The sequence below is a fragment of the Caretta caretta genome, chromosome 18 (genome assembly GCF_965140235.1).
Source record: "Caretta caretta isolate rCarCar2 chromosome 18, rCarCar1.hap1, whole genome shotgun sequence".
NCBI lineage: Eukaryota > Metazoa > Chordata > Testudines > Cheloniidae > Caretta > Caretta caretta.
The window spans coordinates 18,502,002-18,525,703 of NC_134223.1; the positions used below are offsets into that span (position 1 = coordinate 18,502,002).

Here is a 23,702-nt window from a genome sequence, read left to right on the forward strand (position 1 = left end):
AACAGACCTTGACTGCTGGCTAGAGGGTCCCTGAGCTAAAACCCAGAGTAGAGGGCAGGCTGGGTTCCCCTGCCAGCCACTGAGGGAATGGCACTATGAGACAGAAAATAGGAAGACTGCCCAGGATTGTTGAAGGAAGACTTTGGTACCCCAGAAGGGGAAAACACGTATAGTGACCTGGCAAGAGGACCAAGTCACAAAGAGGAGGCTGCAGCACCCAGAGTGAGAGAGGGACCAGGGAGAGATGCAGACCAGGGAGAGATGGCATGCAACCGCGGGGGTGGGCATTGACCTCGAGAAGCTAATCCCCAGAACAGCCAGGAGGAGGTGCCATCCTAGCGGTGATTGGAGCACCTTGTCACAAGCTAGAATGAAATGTCAGATTTTTCAGACTATATGCGGAACCTTATGGCAAGTGTTACTATACTGATGGTTAAGATTAAGATTTTGTCAGGGGTATTTTCAGTGAAACTCAGGGAGAGGTCGTGGGCAATAAACAAAAATGAATGGAAGCCTGTGACCAGTCCCTATTACTAAAAATAGTGTGTGGGGATGAGGAGGACTAACAAACGGGGGTGCCGGTGGCTGCTCCAGCCCTGGCGGCTGGCTGCCGGCCGCTACTCCAGGCCTGCCGCTGTGGCGTAGGCTGAAGCCCAAGGAGCCATGGAGGTCTGTTAAAATCACAGAATCTGTGACCTCCGTGTCCAAATCGTATCCTTACCAATGGTTGTCAAATGGTTTAATTCTGTGACCCATTCAGAAAAAAATATCCGTATGGTATCGCTCCACTCAGTGCCCAGATCGCTCCTGGCTTGGGTTCTCAAGTTTTTCATTCTGTGGAGTACCAGAAATGATATCCTGCCCTGCAGCTTGAGAAGATGCACATTTTTAACAGCGAAGGTCATTAACCAACTATTGGAACAACTTACCTAGAGAGGTGGTGGATTCTCCATTACATGAAGTCTTTAAATCAAGAGCAGTGTTTTTCTTAGCTTAAATAGAAATTATGGGCTTGATTCAGGAATTACTTGGTGAAATTCTCTGCCCTCTGATATGCAGGTGGTCAGATTCGATGATCATAATGGTCCCCTTTGGCCTTAAAAATCTATGAATTTATGAATCTATGAAAGGCTGTTAGGTTTTGTTGTATACAAATCTTCCCCTCCTTTATTTCTCCTCCCATCTGTTCTGAAAAATACAATGACATTTGAAACAGGGAAAAAATAATACAATATCACAACTCTCTATCTGGAATTTGTTTTTTTTAAAGCACTGCAAAGCAGTACAGTATAAAATGTCTTTGCTACTTTTTAAAACCCATCTAAACACAGTGTGGGAAAATATAGGAGGCAGTGTATTCTATAATATCATACAAAATCAGCCCCATTCATTTCAATGGAATTCTATATATGGTGAAAGAAAGGTCATTTCTATGTTGTGGAGTGTTTTCTTGACAACAGTGAAGCACAGAGCCCTGAAATACATATGTATACCCTGGATGTATAAAAAGTATGCATTTGCTATCTTAGCAATTTTTGTCCTTGAGATCTCTTTACATTTTACTGTTTATCCTATCTCAGAAGCTTCTGTTACTGCAGAATGCATCAACTGGCCTGCTTAGAGTAACCAACTGCTGGAAGAATGACATTTCTGGACACATGGACATTGTCCTAGTTCCCCACTGGGTACAATTCCCTATCTGGTGGAGACATGGCTATGTAAGAGACTGTAGATGAAATCCTAGCTTGATTGGTGTCAATGGCAAAACTCCCATTTATTTCAATGGGGTAAGGATTCAACCTTGCACCTCTTCCTATGCACACCTTTGTGGCAGCAGAGATCAGGTCTTGCTGACAATCCCTGAGGTTGAAAGGCAGGGTATCCTCGATGGAGAGTCTTTGGCTGCGGAACTCACTCCCCCTGGTGGTACATCAGAGAGACCAAGTTATTTTGGTCTGGTGCACAGCTAATCCTTTTAGCCAAAACTTCCCTTGACCAGATCAAAAACTATAAAGGCACTTTCTTCTTTTGTTTGTTTTTTTCTCATTTTTGGGGGTGGGAGTGGGCAGGTGGCTCACAAGGAAAGGGTTAGTTCTGCTATAAATTGTGGGCAGTTATATATGAACATTTTCCTTCCACATGTGATGTTTCCAGGTGCCATGTAGTTGAGCATGTTATTTATTACTAAACTAAAAATATAAGACAGTCTCAGTTGCATTAGGTATATACCAGCAATGCCTAGGAGTCTTCTTCAGAGCATGCAAGCCTTTATGCTGACAAGTACTTAAAAACCATTTAAAATTTCTTTGGCACAAGCTTTTTCTCCCATTTTTGGTCTCCACTGTTTCATTGGTCATATATATATATATATATATATATACATATGGGTGTGAGAGTATATAAATTAGAGATGTAAAAGATAGTGTTTTGGGGCCATCTAGTCGCTCATCCTACATTGGGCCAGCATAGAATTGTTTCTTACATCAAATCTTGTAGTACTTTGCCCCGCCCAACCTAAACATATGCACAATTTTTTTGCATGAACAGTCCCATAGATTTCAGGGGGGCTACTCTTATAAGTAAAGTTAAGCACATGAATTAGCGTTTTCTGGATCAGTCTCCAAGAGCCCAGTCCTGGTGCACGCCAAATGCTCTGAACTCCCATTGATATCAGATCAGGGAGGAGTGGGTCCCAAACAACTCAAATTCTGAGTTTCTTCAGATCAGTCTCCTGTACTGAAAGCAACTGCATTTGCTACTAATTTCTGAGCTTTAAAAACATCAATGTGAAGCATAGGATAACTGCACACAGACAAAAAGGGACTTTAATCAGGTCATGATGGTACAGATACAAATATTTTCAAACATAAAGAAGATGAATGGAATTTATGAATGAATTATTGCAGCTCCCCAAGAAATCACTTCAAACCACCATTAATAATATAACTTTTCTTACACAGAATTATTCTTGGTTTATAAAGACAGGCTTTGTAACCTCCTTACTCTTTAATAGAAACTGCAACAATTAATATAAGCTATTAAAGTATCTACAAATTAGCCTTCCTATGTGATTCTCTCTCTTTTCGATGGACATTTTTGTGGATCATAAATAACAGTAAAATTATCATAAAAGCTAATACTACTGTACTTAAAGAAAATCATTATGTAAAGGTTTATGAATTTTTCAGCTATTAATAGACATAAGTTAATGGGCCATAGGTTTTCCAGAATATGATACCTGATATTTTTTCATCAATGAAACTTTCAGAGATGCAAAAACCTTCAGAGGTCACCAACTTCAAAAATGAAAAAGAAAGTTATAGCTTGGTAGTAATGAGTATAAAAATGAAATAGACACATGAAAGAAAATATCGCAGATGACAACGATCCTTTGAGTAGACGAGTCAAATCAGGGGCTGAAATCTGTGCCGTCAACAACAGAGTCAATAAAGTCAGAATTATAATATGCAAGATCAATCAGATAAGTTTTGAAACAGCTATTCTTTTGTGTATTTTTAAATTCACAGATACATAGATTTTTAAGCAGAAGGGACCATTATGATCATATAGTCTGACTTGGTGCAATTGAGCTATAGAATAATTTAGACAGACATCCAATCCAGGTTTAAAGACCTCCAGGTGATAGAGAATTTACCACAGCCCTTGGCAATCTGTTCCAGTGGTTAATTACCTTCACTTTTAAAAACGCACATCTTTGATAACAGAACAGTAGTTAATAAAAATTCGTCTTCCATTTCATCACTGAGTCCCTGTGCCTGGGAAGCTTTAAGCATAGAACTGCAGAAACATCTTTCACTTTCAGCAGAAGAGTGAGAGTACTAGGATAGCAGCAATCTTTTTGGTAAACACTCACAAGAATAGTTTTTATATATGGATACGATAATAAATATGTGGTTTTTAAAATTAAAAATGTAACTATTTATAGCATATGAAAAAAAAGTCTCTCCCATCTTTTCCAATCCCAGTAAGACGCTTTCTCAATCTTTACCCTCCAATCAGGAGATCATAATGTGCTGCCTCCTGCCACCCTACCAACGCACCTTGGACACCAAGGACCAACTCCATGGCTTGTGTAAATAGGTCTACCTCCATTGATTCAACTCAGCTAGACTGATTTACATCAGCTAAGGATCAAGCCCCAAGAGATCAGGAGATCTGATCTCTCAGGAGATCATGAGATAGCAGAATACATTGCTTATTCTACTTAACTGTGGTTGAAAGGGCGAGCATCTCTTCAAATGCGGATTTCCTGGTCTATCACCATGCTATTGCCACACCTCCACAATCACTGAATTTTTTAAAAGTAAGCTCCTACTATGAGAGCTCCCTTCCATATGTGATTCTGTTTTCTTTTTGGTGTCACTGAGAGTGTGAGGTTAAAAGGCTTCCATGACCTTGCTTATAACCAGATCCAAGATAAATCATAATTGTTTTGGCGGACACCAAACAAACAGTGATTTAAGTACAAGAGAATCATGATTCACTTCGGAGGAACCTAAAACTATTATCATTTTGTGATAGACAAGATGTTGAAGAAATCATGTGTTTTGAAACAAAGCCCTAGGAAATTAGGACTAGCCTGCCACTTAATGGTCTGAAAATGTACTAAAAACAAGTGGTCATGATCCTCATCATGGCCTAGTTATTTTGATCCTGAAATTACACTGCTACTTAGCTTCCGAAACACTTCACTTGATGTGTATGGTAATGCAGACAGCTCGAAATCCTTACCTGGCAATACTCTAGAGTTCTTCATGGAGTGCTGATCCTGTTTTGACTTGTACCCTTTGGCTGTCACTTCAGACCTGCAGAACACAGGAAAAAAGCATAGCTATCACAACACTTCTACTGATAATGATACTCAGAAATTAGAGCTGGAGAGCCACCATTACAAGATACAGGACTGTCTGTTACAATATACTTATTACTGCTTTATCCAGTTTCTAATTTTTCTATATCATATCTCCTAGCAGCATTTGAAACAGCCATCCACGTATCTCCATCTTAAGTATTATTATTAACCAAAGTAACTGAATTCCATAGCGGGATGAAGAAATCTGAGCCTGATTCTCTACTGATAACTCTCCTTACAGTGTGTATGGTAACACCCATTGTTTCATGTTCTCTATGTATATAAAATCTCTCCACTGTATTTTCCACTGCATGAATCCGATGAAGTGAGCTGTAGCTCATGAAAGCTTATGCTCAAATAAATTTGTTTGTCTCTAAGGTGCCACAAGTACTCCTTTTCTTTTTGCAGATACAGACTAACACGGCTGCTACTCTGAAACCTGTCATCTTAAGTACGTCCACATATAGAGCGATCAGAAAACCCAGCAATCAAACTTACATTTCTGAAACACTTTTCAAGGAGACACTCCAAGACTTGGGAAAAATAAGAACACTAAAAGAAAGCAAAAGCCCTAGATTTAATACAGTTAGTCTCACATACTCTACCTGGCCTGAGTATCATGACAGTACTGGCTAGAGGAAATCAGAACCAAAGTTATGCTTTACAGGTCCAATCCTGCTCCCACTGAAATAATTACCAAAACTTTCATAATGAAGGATCAAACCTCCATAGGCTCATGTGCACGCTGATTTTCAGAAAGTTTTTACCACTTTACAGCTATCTCATAGCAGAGCTCATACCTGATACACTTTACCCTTTCAGTGTGTATTTGTTGGTACATTAAGTTTTACTTTGTGCATTTTGCAAGGTTAGCTTTAAAAATGGTTGATGATTCCAATATTCTATTAACCAAAGTAACTGAATTCCATAGTGGGATGAAGGAATCTGAGCCTGATTCTCTACTGCCCACCATGGGTATAAATGGATGCAACCATTTACACTCATGCAAAGGGAGTACAAAGTGCCCACATTGCACAGTTGTAAATGACTGCATAAGGTTGAAGGCAGTGGAAAATCAGACCCATATAGCCAGACATTCAGATTGCGCAAATAGTTATAGCTCCATTGATTTACACCACATGAGGATCTGGCCCATGTGTGCAAATGTATGTGACTCTTTACACTCCGATTCAGTAAAGCACTTAAGCACATACTTAATTTTAAGCATATGGACCCTGATTGAGGAAAGCATCCTTATTCAGGAAAGCACATAAGCAGATGCTTAATGTTAAGCAGGTGCTTAAGTCCTATATTGAAGTCAATGAGACTATGCACGTACTTAAGCATGTACTTTCTTGCTTTATTAAATCAGAGCCCTTATTGGCAGTCTGCACATGGACATGCTACAGGTTGAAAAGGGAACAAAATGGGGTAACATGATGAAAAGACTTAGTACTAGCAACTAATTTAGACCCTGATTCAGCAAAACACTTAAGCGTATTTAAGTCACACTTAAGTCAATGAGAGTTTGTGTTGCTGAATATAGATGAACTTAAATACATGCTTAAAAGTTAAAGATGTGATTAAGTGCTTTGCTGAATCAGGGCCTTAGCTACTAAATTTCCTACCAACTGCAAAACTTGAAGAGCTGTACCTACAAGATTTGTAGCAAAGCACTGCAGTAGCCAAGAAGACAAAAGTTTCATTAACTAACCTAAAAAACATAGCTCACCTCCAGACTGAATTATATAACCAGAAGTAGCACATTTACATATACTGTATGATTAATGCCAACTTCCAAACAAAGCTCAGAATCTACACCAGCTCCGGAATCATCTAAAAACTAACTGCCACCAAAAGCAAGCACCTCCAGAGAGACCTGAGATCTCTGCTTTGGAAACCTACCAATAGTTTATCTGTGTTAAATGACAGAATATTTTAAGATAAATGTAAACAAGGGGTCAGGCTAAGAATACAAAAATACCCCCTTTCTTTCTATTAGTCTGGACAATTTGTCTTTCTGCTTTTGGGGAATTCTTCAAATAATATATATTTTAGCAATGCTTATTCTTATAGCCAAAAAGAGATCTTATATTTTTTGTCTGTGTTGCTCTTACATTCTTTACTTATATAGCACCAAAAATGCAAAGTAAAGTAAGACAGTTCTTCAAAGTATCAACCTAATAGGTCCTGCATTGATCACAAGTGTGCTATATGACCCCGCAGACTACAAAACTATCTACCTTAAAATGTTAAATATGTTATTCACATTCTAGGGAGTATGCTATATTCCTTTGTGCACAGGGAGCTATATGCATTAAAATCCATCAACATCTATGGTTAACTCTGAAAAACTGTTTTTTAGGTTATAATTATGTTTATTTAATATTTTCTGTATTTCTTGTTACTATTTTTCCAGCACTAGTGACATTTGCATGAAAAGATCTTTGTTGCTTCAGAGTTTATGTGCTGCTACTTCCCCACCAGAAGTCGTTAGGGCCCTAGTTCAGCAATGCACTTAGGAATGTGCATCACTTTAAGCATTTGAGTAATACTATTCCTGTTCAGCAAAGTACTCAGGCATGTGCTTACGTCCCATTAAAGTACATTAATCACTTTCCAGTGATATGCCCAAACAAAGTAGAGCTGTAACATTAGGTTCAGCAGGATGCTGGATTTGAAGGATCAAATGTGTGTTCTGGCATTGTAAATTCTGTTGTTTTATCATCATACAATATCAAGATACATACTGTCAAGAAAGGCTTAGTAACTTTTTTTTAATTTATGACTTGTGGGGAAACAGCCTTGAGACTGATCTAGCATACATTATGTAAGATAGTACTGGTGTCTTAAAAAATTTCAACTCCAGATGCTACTGCTGCAATGATTTCAGATGGTGAACTAGCTGTCATGAACAAGCTGAATTTGAAATTGTCCTTTATGTAGTAAGGTTAGTCTACTGAAAATGACACTTAAACAAAAATCCAGACACTGCACCTTTAAGATACTTAGATATTCAAACTTTGCATGTACAATTTTCATGATAAAAAATGAAAGACAAAAGATGAAAACTGCTTTATTTTAAATGGAAAAAGGCCCCAGATATATCCCAAGAGTCAAGTTAAAGATTCAGAAGTCAGGGCTAGGAGGGGAAAGGAAGATAAATAATTTAGCACTAAGAATAACTAAAGCCTGTTAGTCTGCCAACTTTAAGAGAAATAAAAGGGTTTACAAGAATCCTAAGAGTTTTTACAAAACCTCTAGGGCGTTGAAAAAATAAACCCAGAACAAAAAACAACAACAACAAAAAAAGAGTTCAAAAGTATTATGTGTAAGTAGATTTTAAAGGCACTGATTAAAATATGAAAACAATGGTATGTATGGATTCCATTAGCTCAAAATTAAGCTGTTCCTTTTGTGTTTTGTTTTCCCTGCTGTAATTATATACTGCAGCATCAACATGATGGTCTCTTTAATAGATGCATCTGCTTGAAAGGGGCCAAAAAGAATGTGCTATGGAGAGGCCAAAACCCACTAGATTAGCCTATCATTTCAAGTGACACGGATAAGCCTGTTTGGTATTACCTGTACTGGCATTCAGCATACACACATGCTCACTCCGTTCAGGCAACCCATACTTTCATGTTTTAAAGGCAAAGAAAGATCAATGTCAGCTGCCTTTGAGTAGAATGAATCATTTTTATGTGCCGCAGTGTCAATCTGCATGGTTTAATACACCACTATTACGGAAATAAAAACTTGAGGATGCCTCCTCCATTAGCTCTTCTCTTTGGGCAGCTCAGTATGATTTCCTTCCACTTGAGAATATTTTCTGATTCAGTCTAGTATGGCACTACGAATAAATATGGAGGTCCTTTGAATTGCATTAAAATATGAGTTAAATAAGAAAACCTACAGCTACATGAAGATTTTTTTTTTAATTCTGCCATCCCAAGGTTGTATATTTTTTAAACCAAAATGCAACCTTGTACTTTGCTGCTCTGACAATGTTACCTTTAAAGACAGAATTTCAGAGGAAAGTCAAGTTCATGTTTAAGCCACAAAACTCTCTTGAATTGCATTGATTATAGTGATCATTCTATCACTTTAATGTCATCTCAGCTGGCATGTATTAAAAAGATATGCATGTGACAGCCCATTGATCCTTAATATTGGAGCGGAGGGAAAGAGCCTGTTAGCAATAGAAGCTTATTTCTTTAATTAGAACTGGAGTATCATTCCCTCTTTGTTTGTTAGAACTTTAGTAGTATGCATTGCATATAGCACGGTAAAGGTATTAGAACAGGCCATCAAGTTTTGTTAAAAACAACATCTTTCAGGCCTGGGAGAACTGTACACATGACTGATGGAGATGGGAGAGAATGGCGGTACAAATCCCTTGTAGCCCTCACTCGCTCACTGTGGTTGAGAAGAGCTTCTCTAAGGGAAATGCTTTTTTTCTCTGTGGACTCTCCCATAAGCAAAAGCTTGGGTAGAAGGGATGGGATTATTTCTGCTTCAGGTCCGGTACTATATCTTGAGTTAGGTGAATACAGAACTTTTGTGGGAGGGGAGATTTCAGTAAACTTGCACTCAGATTTTTAAATGGGTTCACTTTGGGCACACACAATCCTTTGACGTTAACTTTCCTACTGCAAGCAACTCAGTGGTACTGGCTCAAACATTCGCTGAAAGTGAATGGCAGAGTCATGTCTCTGAATTTTAAATTCAGCTATGAAAAAATTTGTCCTGAGAGTGCTTCTCCCAGTATCTATTCAGAGAGCAGAAGCTAAGTCACGTGATTTATCTGGCCAATTATAACTAACAAACACAGTTCAAGCAGGTAAGTGTTAACAATCAATCTACAGACATTTAAATAATTTTAGAAATATTTTATGAATGCTTTGCTTTCAACTAGCAAATACATACGAGAATCACAATCTGCTCACAGATATTCCATGAACAGACAAAGAGACTGAGTTTCATGCATTACTCATTGCAAACTCTGTCCCAAATAGGAGAATTCTCTCTTCGTGTGCAGAAACATAAAGCCAAAAGATTAACCCTGAACCCCTTGCAAAGCAGGATCAGTTCTTTGGAAAACACCAATATTGTAAACAGAATCTTTCTCCAAAGATGAGGAATAGTTGTACAGATAACCAGCCTAATTCTTATCTCACTTAGACAGAGATAAATCAGGTGAAACACCATGTATGTCAATAGAGTCACACACTTGTAAAACTGATGACGTAAAATCGATGGTATAAAAGTCTTTTTGGGACATTTCTGAGGCCTCTTCCTTTTAGAAACAGGACTCATTTGCTTCCATCACTTCTGCAGAAAAGCAACAGTATCCCTAAATTCTGCAGAAGTGCAGCATGAAACGGCATGGTCCTATTCTATTATCCTGTTGTCATCAATACATCAATACATCAGTAAGGTGCCACAGGACTCTTTGCTGCTGTTGTGAAAGTTTACTTCTTTGATATCCAGCTGGAAATAATACTGGAAACTTGTCTAGCATCAGTGATTTCCCATTACAGCCAGGTTGTTTTTGAAGAAACCATTTCTTGCTCCATGGTGATCCAACTAATGCTAAGCCTGCTAAATTTGCTATTCTCCTCTTAGATTAATTATTTCAATTTCAGTGAAGAATCAACTTCAAGTGACATCATCAACAGGTTTAGGCCCACTATAAATACTTGTCCTCTGGTGCTTTAATATTACGGCAAATTGTCAAAATGTACGTTATTTCTGCATGTGCTTTTGCACATATCCTGTTAGGTCAAGATATTTGCTATGTAGTTTAATAGCAATATTTATATTTGAATAATAATTTTAAAAAGTAAAAAAGAGTCATAAGAAACCTCTAACAGATACTGCAGCTAAATCACCCTGAAAAATTGAGCTAGCGCTGTGAGAGATCAGCAGTGACTTATGAATACGTGTGGAAGGGAAGCAATTGTTTTTGCTGCTGTTACTAGGGAATAAACATTTCAAAACGTTGCATAGTAGTTACTATGCATATGCAGGTTTCAGAGGAACAGCCGTGTTAGTCTGTATTCGCAAAAAGAAAAGGAGTACTTGTGGCACCTTAGAGACTAACCAATTTATTTGAGCATGAGCTTTCGTGAGCTACAGCTCACTTCATCAGATGTGTACCGTGGAAAACGGTACACATCTGATGAAGTGAGCTGTAGCTCACGAAAGCTCATGCTCAAATAAATTGGTTAGTCTCTAAGGTGCCACAAGTACTCCTTTTCTTTATGCATATGCAATTCGTTTTACTTGTTAATGGCACACATTCATACTATTCCCATGCATTGCTCTGAAAATGTATCCCTAAAATGTATGGGCAACTTTTGACCCAGAAACTACTAACTGCTTTTTTGTTGGTTTGGAGGCCTCTGTGGGACTGCTTTGTTCAGTTGGAATTTATTTAGGACGAGCCCTCTTGGAGCCTAGTAAGTGTTACAGATCAGGTTCTCAGTTTGTAACCATAGGCAGGTGTTCTTGTGATGGTTTTCAAACACTCTCTGGGTTCCCAAAGGGCTCAGTATTTGAGCTGTGCTCTTCATCATTTCAACCTGTTCTCTGGGTGTTTTAATTTGGAAACACGATCTTAATTATCACAGTGATGCAGAAAACCCCTGCTGACTAGACGGGGCCATATTTGACCTGCTAAGGTGCTTTATCAGGAGAGATGTAAAACAGAATAATTTGAATACTGGCAGATTGTCAATACTTAACAGTTGTCCAAATGCTGTCTCCTGCTGAAACTGTCATGCAAATACTGCAAAAGCTGCAATTAATTCATAAAGCAGTTATCCACTGTGATATGGGAGCAAATTGAAAGGTGATAAAGCTTTACTGTTAACTTTTGTTGGAACTGAATGTGAATACAAACAAGCAAGCAGACCACACATCTTGATGTATTCAGATCAGACTGCAGAGATTGGTGCAGGCTACTGAGGTACATCCTACCCTTGTGGAACCTTTTAAAGGATGGAAATTATTTTACTCTATTAGCCAACTCATAATTTTAATGTTAATTTTTCCTGGGTTTTTCATTGTAGATTACATTCCTGAAGCTGAAAGTATATGTTGAGAGTCAATGCATTGCCAATTTCTTAGCTGAATGCTTCATTTTTATTTCTGCCTCTTAAAAAAATCCAGATCAAATGATTATTTATAAGCATAGTTTGCTGCCCTCCTAGATTACTTAAATTCTTTGCTACAGTATGTAACCTTTTAGGATGTACTTAAACTGCTGGCTACAAATAAACTCTACCAATATCTCATCATCTATTAATAAAAATAACTTAATTGGGCTGCTATTAGATATTTAATTGCTTTCACAATGTTTGTACAGTACTTGCCTATAAAGCTTTGAATAATATTGCCTTAACTCATCTGAGTAAACTATCAATTCCCTTACGACAACAGACAAAAATCTGCATTCCACTTTTAACTTTCCCTGTGGTGAAAATTAAATCTTTCAGGGGGCAGGTTTTTATTTTGTTGTGACCTCTCTCTCTGGCACTCCAAGTCCTCACAGATGATGGCTACTGAAACACTTAGGGTAAATTTTCAACACTGTGTTCAGGGAACAAGAGTTGTGCAAATAATTCCCTGCATACTGGTTTGAAAATGTAACCCATAGACCTGGATAAATGCAGATTTGATTGGCTCTGACTATTCTCCATAGTAGCTAGGTTTCTGCTTTAATTAGACCCAACAGGCCAGATCCTGAGCTATTATAAATCAGCATGACTCCACTGACTTCAGTAGGGCTATGCTGATTTACATCAGCTGAAGATCTGGCCCAACTTGTGTACAGCTGCTTGCAATGTGGAACCTTGGTGGATTCTTCATCACTGACTATTTTTAAATCAAGATTGGATGTTTTTCTAAAAGCTCAGATCTAGGAATTATTTTGGGGAAGTTCTATGGCCTGAGTTTTACAGGAGGTCAGACTAGATGATCATAATCATCCCTTCTGGCCTTAGAATCTGTGTCGCTGTATGAACTGCAAATTAATGGATTGGTTAATTGATTGTAGGATGGGAAAAGGAATAAGCACATGTACAAAAAAATTCAGATTCAAGGTATTGATTTTAATCTATAAAGTGAGGGCCACGCAGCACCTCACCAGGGAATAGCAAGTGACTCCCTATGGATGCCATTTAATTCAGGTGACTTGCATGTGGCAATTCAGGGCCACCAAGTTTAGGGTTAGTTCAGGACCTGACTCCTAGTTTGTATGTTTTATTATTTAATTTCAGTATATATGCCCAGAACTGCATACAGGTGCATTTACAAATAAACAAAATCTAAAATAAAGAATTCTAGGAAATGATAAGGTTTTACTACTGCAACCTAATAAAAGGACACGATACACTTTAGAAACAGGAAAAGTCTAGACTAGTTCAGACTAGTAGACCAGTTTATTTAGTAATATAGTTTGACACCATCATTAAAGGTGGTCATGAAAAGATCAGAGAAATCAGAGAGGATGGATGATCTTGCAGTTAAGACACTAGTCTAGGACATAGCATATCTGGTTTTATTTCCTGGCTGTGCCATAGACTTCCTATGTGACCTTGAGCAAGTCATTTACTCTCTGTGCCTCTGTAATCCATCTGTAAAATTTGGGTAATAATACCCTTTATCCCACCTTCAGTCTGTCCTGTCTACTGTGACCGTCATCTCTACAGGGCAGGGAGTGTATCTTATTATGTATATATACAGGACTTTACATAGTTGTGCCCCAATTCTGATTGCCACTGTAGTACAAATAATATATAAAAAGCACATAGAATATAGAATCACTCCTGAGTCATGTAGAATATCGGACTACTAGATTTCATCAGACAGGATGGTAGCCAATTTGAATGAGACAAGGAAAAGAAAAGGTGAATTACATGAAGAGTCTTGTATTCCTTAATGTTTAACATTATAATCCAATAAGCAAATTAGTTTGTGATCTTGGTACATTCCCAGCTGAATATGCTCTGCCCTGCTCACAATGTAGTTTGTACATTTGCAGTTTAAAATTATTCATTTTCCTTAGGAGAGCTTAGATCTCCATTAGCATGAACGGCATTTGAGAAGGAGTGGTTCCTTCAAGTTAGAGAGGTTGTCAATGAGAAAATTAACTGCCTGAAACATATTTGACCTGTGGATTAACATGGCACTGTGGTTTCCACTATGCAGCTCATTTTTAGACTCCCTAAAAGAGATTTACCAGGAACGGAATTGCTTTCACTTCAGAATTTGGGCCAGATTCTTACATCATCTTTGGAGTGTCTTTCCAATGAAGTCACTTTGGATCAAAATTTGACTTCAGTTAGGAGGCACGGTATCCATGGAAGCAGAGTTTGGCTCCTCCTGTCCTGCTAAAGTACACCCCAAATGGTCCCTGCAAGGGATTAATTTAGATTTCTGTATCTAACCAAATGCAATAGTGTATCTGTCAATAGTATCCAACACAGGTCCCACTCCTAGCCCAGGCGGAATTCAGTATGTATTGTGGGGTGTCAACTGCATTTATGGCAATTCCTGATACTTTTCTATCCTGGTGTAATGCTACAGCTACAGCTAGGTGAGCCTCTTTTACACCTTCTAGCTAGAATGTAGATACTGGTGGTTATACATGCTTATCAGTATTTGTTCCCAATTCTAAAGCTCTTGGAATCATATTCAAAATGCCTAAACTTGTCACTACCTGATTGTTGGGCAATATGTAAAGAATCTGTAATATAAAACTTCCTTTTCCACACACAGAAAGCTCTGTTGCTGCCCTGGTGAAGAATATAAATGTGTGTGGATGACATGGTACATATTATGACACAACCCTCTTGATTCCCATCAGTAGCAGTTGCGGGCTAAGGCAAAGGTTCAAGACTGCAGAAAAGTTTTAGAGCTGCAGAGATACAAGCACTGAAGTGCAGCTAAGCTTTGAGATCCTGCATGGATGAAACGTACTAGATATCAGAGTTGGGGGCCAAGTGACCTCAGAGTGGAGAAGGCAGGCCAGAGATCTTAGAGAAGGGGCATATTGTAACTATCAAAAATATAACCCCTCTCTTTTAGAAGGCTATTTTGTGGTAGATAATTGGGGTGGAATTTCCAGAAGTCCTAAATCTGTTCTCACCAAGTCATTGAGAAAAATCCCATTGACGTCAGTGGGAACAGAGTTAAGCCAACACTGAGTACTTTTGAAGGTCCTGCTTTAAAAAAGAAGGCAGAAGTACAAACAAAGTTAACAAATTAGGAAGATGGGGACAGCACAACTGTAACACTGAACAGTGCATCTACTGGCCCACATCCTCAAACGTAATCCTTTGGTCTGGAGAGCCAGGACTTCCGACATTGCTACTGATGTCCAGAGCTGCAGCACTGCCAGCTCCAAACGATCAGGGGCAGAACCCGCCATTGTGGTGATCCTCAAAAGGTGACCTGTTGGTGTTTGAAAAACTTCTGTCAGATTCCAAAAGCAGAAAGATTGTTCAAAAATGTAACCAACACTGTCTGATTTACATTTTAAACAATTACCACTTCTTGAAGATCTTGAGATAGCTGAGAGAGAGACTTTCAGAGGTACTAAGTGGAGTTAGGCATCCATCTCCCATTGGGCACCTAACTCCTCTTAAAGCTGTTGAAAAACTCCCTCTACCTAGGTTTCAGAGTAGCAGCCGTGTTAGTCTGTATCCCTCTAGCTAACAAACTTCTTAGTTTTTCTGCCACAGAGAATGACACCACAGTAGTCATGAACTTAACCTGAAAAGCACTGCTGTCCAAATAGCTACCATTTACTGTCTTATTCCCAGTAATGTTCCTTTAAAGATTAACTTTCTTGAGCCTAATCTCAGCCCAAAAGTGCATTTCCTGCTCGGAGGGTAGGGAGAATGGTTTTGAAAGTTTCACCAAAATTGGTTACTCTTTTTTGAGTTATAATATGAAACATATATATGGGCCTTTAAAAAGAATCACTTATAATTATTTAAGCCTCAAACTCTCCTTGAGGTGGGTATTTATTATATTATTTCTAGAGAGGGAAACTGAGACAGAGAGGTTGCACAGTAAGTCAATAAACAAACCTAGGAATAGAGCCCAGGAGTCTTGGCTTCCAGGTCTCCTGCTCTAACTGCTAGTCACAACTGCTGTACAGAACCAAGGATCTGTAGGGGAAAAAATTAGATGCCCTAATGTGTGCAATAATTCCAGAGGCTAGCATAGGATGATACTTATGCCATCTAATAATATCAGGATCACAGATGTCTGGAACAGGGCATCCAATTTTAGGTGCTCTTTATCTGCAGCTGTGTGAATGTATAATGAATTCTTGCTACTGACTCCCTGATATAAGCCGATGACTATGCAGTCTACAACAGCGGTTCCTACAATTTTCTTTTTGGCAGAATCTGCTTGGAAGCTGTGACAACATTGCCAGGAGTAGAATGCCCTTCAAAATATTCTGCTTTTCTATATAGCCTGAGAGACTACCTCTGAAAAATCCTACCATGGTTCTGGGAACATAACTGACAAGGGGGAAAGAATCCAAACACCAATTCTCAAGAAAGGGCATTCATTGCAACTTTCTTAATAAATAATAATTCTTTGCATTCAACCAACACTTTTCATTCTAGGATTCAAAGCATTTTACAGACACAGAAACTAAAACCACTGTGGAGCAGGTAAGTATGATATTGTATCTATTTTTTATGTGGACTCCAAGAGAGGATTAGGCCCACTTTCTCAAAGGTATTTAGGCACCTGTCACAGGGGCCTCTACTCATGGCAGATGGCGCCTCCTACTGGCTGCACCTGGGGATTAGCTCTGCCAGCCTGACACCCTCTTTTTGTGGTTCCTCGGTCCATTGTCTCGCTATTGTAGTCTTCATGGCTTAGCTCTCCAGACAAGTCACAAGAGTTCTCCCATTCCAGAGCATTATCATAGTCTTTCACGCTGTCCCAAGCAGTCCCACTGCCTTTGCTGATCCACCCCCTCGGTGGCGAGAACAAATGGACCCAGACTATCTCTAAGTTCACGGCCCAGATTGTGCCATTAATTCAGTGGCTGATAGGGGAACCCAGGTCTACCCTGTATGCTGGGTTCCACTCCAGGGGCCGTATCTCCAGCAGCTAAGATCTGTACTAGCACAAACCTTCCTCCTGCTCCCCTGAACTACTTCCTACTTTGCCTATCCCAGGCTTGCATTCTTCACACTTCTAGCTAACCTCCTATCTTCTGGGTCTGCTAGCAAAACCCTTCCTCTTGGGTCCAAATCCCTTTCTCTTGTCCCAGGGAGAGTGAATGCAGCACTCCTCTCTGCAGCCTCCTTTCTGCTTTCAGCTCCCTGGTTTTATAGAAGCCACACCTGTTCCTGCACAAGTGAGCTTCCCTTAATCAGGGCTCTCCTCTCAGCCTAACTATCCCCCGACCTCCACAGCCTAATGGGTTAATTGGTTCATCTGGCCTATGTTAACCCTTTCAAGATGAGTGTGTGGAGCAGCCGCCATCACAGCACCCAACTTTCATTGATTTCAATCGGAGTTAGGTGCCTAACAACGTTTGAGGGTCTGGGCCTCAGTGACTTCCTGAGGTCAATGAAAAACACACTGGCAGACCCAGCAGTAGAACCCAGGCCTGCCTCTAACCATCCGACAGTCCTGACAATATCCTAATTCAATCCGCTCCTGCTTATCAGACACTATGGTGATGAGTGTGGTATAAATAAGGAGACAGGTAGATTTCCCAGACGCAGTGATGCCACATATTGCCTTTATCCCCTTGTTATTGTCTCAGAGGCTAGAAAAGCTGAGCCAGACAAGATACTCCTTTTCAATACAGATCTTACCATAGTGAACTATAGTTTTCTAACTCCACAACTAGACTGCTGCTTGATGTTATCAGTGATATACAAGTGGAAGCGTCCAGTAGTGAAAATGCATTGGCTTGTCTCGAGTGGAGTCAGCCATCATAACAACATAACACTAGTGATCCATGCTCTGCATTGGTTACCTGATCACTTCTAGATGCAGTTCAAGATATTGGTTATAATATATTAAACCTTAAGTCTTGGATTCTGTTGTCTGAGAGTTTGCCTCCCTCCCTAAGTACCACCTTGATGGCTCTGATCTGCTGAGCTGCTCTTGCTATTCATTCTTTGGACTGAGCTCTCCAGGATAGGTGGCAGGATGTTTTTGGTGGATGACCCAATCTGGAATTTGCTCCATCTGGCAGAGTGTCAGAGCCAGGGTTTGGCAAACCTTAAGGCACAGAGTGAGTCCTATCTGTTTGTTCAAACTTTTGATTGACAATTAGATAATTTTTAATAGCAGGGAGTAAGGTGGTTGCATTGTCAATGCAGTGCGTGTTTCCACTGGTAAGAAGTGTCCACGTGGTGCGGCTAAAAGGGGCCATTACACATCTTTAAATAAATAATACAAACACTGACTTTAAAAAGATATTGTCTAACTGCAACACACAATATCCCAGGGTTTCTACTGAGAAGCTCTGAAGCATCATCATCCCTCTTCAGTCCTCTTTTCCCTTTTTAGCAACCAATTCATTATTGCAGACATTTACTCATTCAGAAATGGTAGCACACACACTAGAAGATTACTGAGGTGTGGAGGGTGGAAAAGCAGGCTTATAAGGAGTTAACTGTGGTTCCCTCCCTCCCTCCCTCCTCCTTCTTCTTCAGACTTAGGAACTCCTCCATATGCTGTGTTCCATTTATTATTTCTGCATTGCATCAGGAGGGAAATATTCACACTGAGCCACAGGGATTAAAGACTGAAGCTCCAGAGAAGTCAGATCACATCCGTCATATCCAGCTGTTTCCAATTCCAACCCTTCACACCTGCTTTTATTTATTATTCCTCACTTAGACAAGACAGGGCTCATTTTTCAATCTTTAAACCTTTTCTTAAGAGGAAGAAGAAGAAAAAACAAAGAAAAAGAAATGAATCTATTCCTTTCTCTTTTGTCTCTCTGAGAAAGCCCACCAAGAAGAGATTAAAACAAACTACTGACATGGCAGGGCTCTGACCTAATGGGAAGCCACACAAATATTGAGGCTGGACAGCTCCCTAAAGCATGTCTCCAGCATGGCGGGGACTTCACGATAGAGTAGAAACTGTATCAATTGCAAGGATTTACTGTTAATGTAGATTCTTGTTGCAAGTTTTCTTATGCAGATTTACACTGGTTTGTCACGTTTTCACTTCAGATGTACAAATAACCACAAGGGGTTTGGGAAGAGATCTCACTTTAGTTTAGATATTTCCTGCCTCCTACAGGGATCTCCACTTTTACTTATCCAAGGCGATCATTCCATGGCGCATGCTTGTATCTTGTTCACAAACCTTTCCAGCCACTCCCCTCTCTCAGTCTGGAGCTCTGCCTCTCCTCAGGACGTGGACTGCCTCGCTCACCAAATGACTGTGCTGATTTTTCAGACAGTGACTGATAAACCCTCCTAGTTGAAATCCACCCTGTGTCACTGTCTAGCCTTTTATCAGGGTGCCCCCTTTTTATGGTGTTTTCAGAATGTGCAGTCATTTTCATCAACAGCTCTTCACTTACTAGTAAGCAGCATTTCAAACATATACCAGGTACACAAATGCACCTTGGGCTGGTTGCACAAACACCCTCACACTCTCATTTGCATTTGCTCTTGTGGCATACACCTAACATACCAGCCCATTATTTCATGGCGCAAGCTTCTATCTTGCTGGCAATCCATTCAGTCACTGCGTGGGAAAGATTCTGATTGCACCCCCTCCCCCAATCTGGCGCTCTGGATCTATTCACTAGCTGCACTGCCTAGCTCAACAAATAACTGTGCTAATTTATCAAACAATTATTGATGTCTGAAAACTTAGAGTGGGGTTTCCAATAGGATCTAGGGGAATTAGAAACCCAACTCACACTGAAAGTGAACAGGAGTTGTGGGGAGAGTCTACCTCCTTTAATTGTTTTTGAAAAATCTCATCCCCAATAAATTTTGTTCTCCTTGGTAAGCTGTATGGCATATGAGTAGAGCTTGTTTTCCAGGGTTTATTAATTTCATTTTTCAGGGTTTATTTTTAGCAATTTTTGAGTTCTGTGTAGATGTCCAAAAATTGGGGGGTTTTCAGGACTCTGATATTGTAATGAGAAGATTTTTGGGGTACTGTAGGGCCAAAATCCATTTGCTGTGGATGTAAAATCTTAACTGCAGTTTCTGCTAAGAACTTTTCATATAGGCCCGAGTCCACAGCTTGGCCTGGGCCATGGGGGCTGGCTAACAAAGAACAATACATGGCTAAGAGAAAGCTGGGGTAAACAGATAATCGTGTGTGTTTCAAGTCAGTGAGCAGAGTCAGCATAACTCTGAATGTAATTGGGTGTCCTTACTGCGAGTTACAGACAAATGAAGTGCTGCGAAAGGTCTCACGGTTACTCCCTAATGCAGAGAGGAGATAGTGGTACAATACCCCTCAGATCCCAGACACCCTCCCTTCACAGATATATGCCAATCCTAGCCCACAGAAATGCACGGATAAACTTACAATTGTTATTGTTAAGTACTAATTACTGCTTTTTTGCTTTAAATGTCCAGGAATGTACCTTTTGGTCAACTGGGAGAGCTGCTACCTCATTCTCCTGGACCCCAAAATTAGGATTTAACCTCTACACTTTAAATAGACATAGTTTGGGGGTTACCTGTGCGTCAGCAATATGTTAATTTAAATCATGGGCGGAGCCATTATGTAATCTTTTAGACCATTGGCTTATTGTTCTTCTCTTGTCTTGCTGCTAGAACCTATCCAGGGACTTGGGAAACCCAACCCCGGCACTTCTCTTCGCCCAATGAGCACCCTATATAATCTATTGCAATTAATTGTTCTGCAGTGTCTCTGAGCCTAATAAGCAAAGTGACACTCCGCCAGCGCTGTGCGGAATAAACCGACGTGCTTGATTCTACAGGGTGTCCATTTTGTTTCTTCAGGTACTTCCCAAAATTCTTGTATAAATAGTATATACTTTAATTTTTATAATATATACATATATAAAAAGACTAAATGTTAGTTTAAGCTTTGTATACTTGTTACTGAGCCCCTGAGTTTAGCATTTGATGCATGTCCCGTAGGACGTTTTAACGCAGTACTGTTTCAAACAGCACTATATTAAAGCACACTAGGGAACCTTTACTGCACACCAGTAGGGTCTACCTGGACCAATTAATATGCAGCACATTAGTGAGCTTTAGAAATCACACCCCCGTAGTTCATATTATGCTCCATGTAGACAAGTCCTGAGGTACAAGCCAGGGAGCAGGGACATCATCTATAAAAACAAAATGCGGTGGGAAAAATGTGAAACCAACATGAACCGAGTAACCATTTCTGGTGTTTTCCCATTATTTGTTGTATTTATTTGTATCGGTCTGTTTTATCCATGTTTATCAGTGAAAACAGAAAATCAGAAGCCCTATGTCTGTTCTATAATTGCAGGGGCTGTGGTGGTCCAGGACTTACAAGTACACACAGTTCAGAAACTTCCATTATATAGTTCTCCAGACAAAACAAACACACACTTAGTTTAATGTGCTTTTCCCCCCTGCTACTGTGAGATTTTCATTGCCACTCCACTCCCACCAGTCACAGAAGCAGGAGCTCCAGCTCTTGGAACCTATGGGTCTGCCAGAGGCAAGGCAATCTCCTTTGCCTCCTGGCCCCATGCTGTGCTGATAGGGCTCTCCCTACAGGATGCCATTCCTGGAACTCCCCTTAAAAACTGTATTAATTCCTGAGCAGATTCACACTGCTTTGGAGGCTGCCTAGCATTGTCCCCAACCTTTCATGGTACCACCTCATTGCCCCCTGGTGATGTATGAACATGGGTCCTACAGCGGGACACACTCATTCTCCTTTTTGAGTGGGTAACAGTGGAGGTAAGAGGCATGGTGTGGATATGAGACTCCATGTGATCTAACCAGTTTGAGCTGTTTCCTCATGCTTCCATCTGATTGCTTTCCCCAGCTATGCAAGTGCATGTTCAGTATAGACCATGATTCATGCAAAAAGACTGGTAGATAAAAATTGCACAATATCCACGTCAGTCTTTTTTAATGGGCTGGCTCCTTCCTCTCTGTGAAAGAAGACTTTTTAAGAATGAAAATGATAACAGGCTAAATAGAAGATGTCGCCTGGATGTTTTTAAATCCTACCATAAATTGTTCATTCTAGAATTTCATCAACTGACATTTCCCTGAAAAAACAGCTATAATTAATTATAGTTGGTCTTACTCCTTATTTGCAAATAATTTCACATGTGAAGTTAGGCTTATTGACGGCAAAGAACATTTTCTCTAGTCATTGCAGCCACAGCTCTGGACTCAGTTCATCACCGGACTTAGTCCGCAATGCTCATTAATCCATTAACAATCAGTTACTAATTCTGCTTAATTGTGAAAATTTCTGCTTTAGAGGAGAATAAAAAACAGTGTAGCAATCTAATGCACCTTGATCCTCTATTTATATCTTTTTTAGTCTCAGTTTTGTCTACCATATATCCTCTGGGAAAAACCCCCAGACATGTGCAGAAATCTCAAACTTTTTGTGTTTTTTCAGAGGACAAGAACATAACAGATTGACAGCTGTAAAGAACAATCAGTGTTGTTTCGTGAGTCAATGGATACCACCCAATGGAAGGATCAGACACATTCCATGCAGTTTTTTTAAATTGTTGAGTGGGATAGAATGGAATAATTTACAATGCACTTAGGCTAAAGATCCATCCCTTTTTCAGTTTAAGAGTGTTACCTCATGACTATAGTAGGACACTGTACCCTCATCCACTCTGGTGGTGGTTGTATAGGCTATGTGTAGCTAAACACTTCAGTGAAAAGCAGGCTGCGTCCACACAGGTGTGTGTACCGACCTGTGGCAGCGAAAGGCTCTGGCAGGAGGGAGGCAGCTCCCACTGTCTCTCCTCTGCCAGAGCCTTTCCTTGCTGCTGAAGACTTTCCCTCTGGTTGGGAAAGACTCTGGCAACAGGAAGGCAGCGTGACACTGCACTGCTATTTTTAGCCCCTGCTTGGGCATGTAGAGAGCTGCGCATGGCACATAGCCAGAGGGTTTAGGTGTGTCTTTGCTCACCTATGCAGTGCCTCACTGTCTACATTGCTATTTATACCCATGCCAGGGGTGTGTGTAGTGTACAGCTACTGTATGCATCTGATTCAAGAGGTGACTATTCCACTAAGGTTAATGGGAATAATGGATGAACCCTGAGAAGAAAATACACCACACTGAGCTCACAGCTGAAGCTGTGCCCATGTAGTCTGGATGTGTGCAATAAGAAACCCCTATATAAGATGTACTACTGATATACTATGGTTGCTACCCAGTCTCTGTAAAAGAGTGACATACATTGACTAAATATACTGTGAAGCAATTGCCCATGATACAGTGTTAAAAAATAGATTGTATGGTTTGCAGTAGCATCAAGTGTCTATTCAAGTGTAAAAAAAATTAATTGACTCCATCTGTATTGGGCTAATGACTGATTAAATGACTAATCACGGAAGTCTTAATTAAAACCATTTTTCTGTACAGAAGAGGATGGGGGGAGGTAGGTGCTCATTAATGTGTTACAATGTGTGTCAGATTCCGTTTGTGTCATTTACTAACAGCCGTCAAATGAGTAATTATGCACAAGGTCATTTTGTGTAAACTTTTTGCATACATCATCAGACTGATTGGATTAGGTCTTGGTGCTCGACTGGGTTCTGCATGTGGATGCATTTTTCCATCACAAAACAGGTAATTA

General features: G+C 39.9%; 1 protein-coding gene across 3 annotated transcripts in view; it reads right to left on the reverse strand.

Moving 5' to 3' along the window:
• The window catches only part of MORN1 (MORN repeat containing 1), a 134,703-nt gene that overhangs the window by 41,322 nt on the left and 69,679 nt on the right, over positions 1-23,702 (reverse strand). For all 3 annotated transcript variants that reach the window (XM_048824561.2, XM_048824560.2, XM_048824559.2), the window contains one exon: positions 4,753-4,826. In XM_048824561.2, the coding sequence (XP_048680518.1) occupies positions 4,753-4,826 (74 nt within the window). The remainder of the gene's footprint in view (positions 1-4,752; positions 4,827-23,702) is intronic.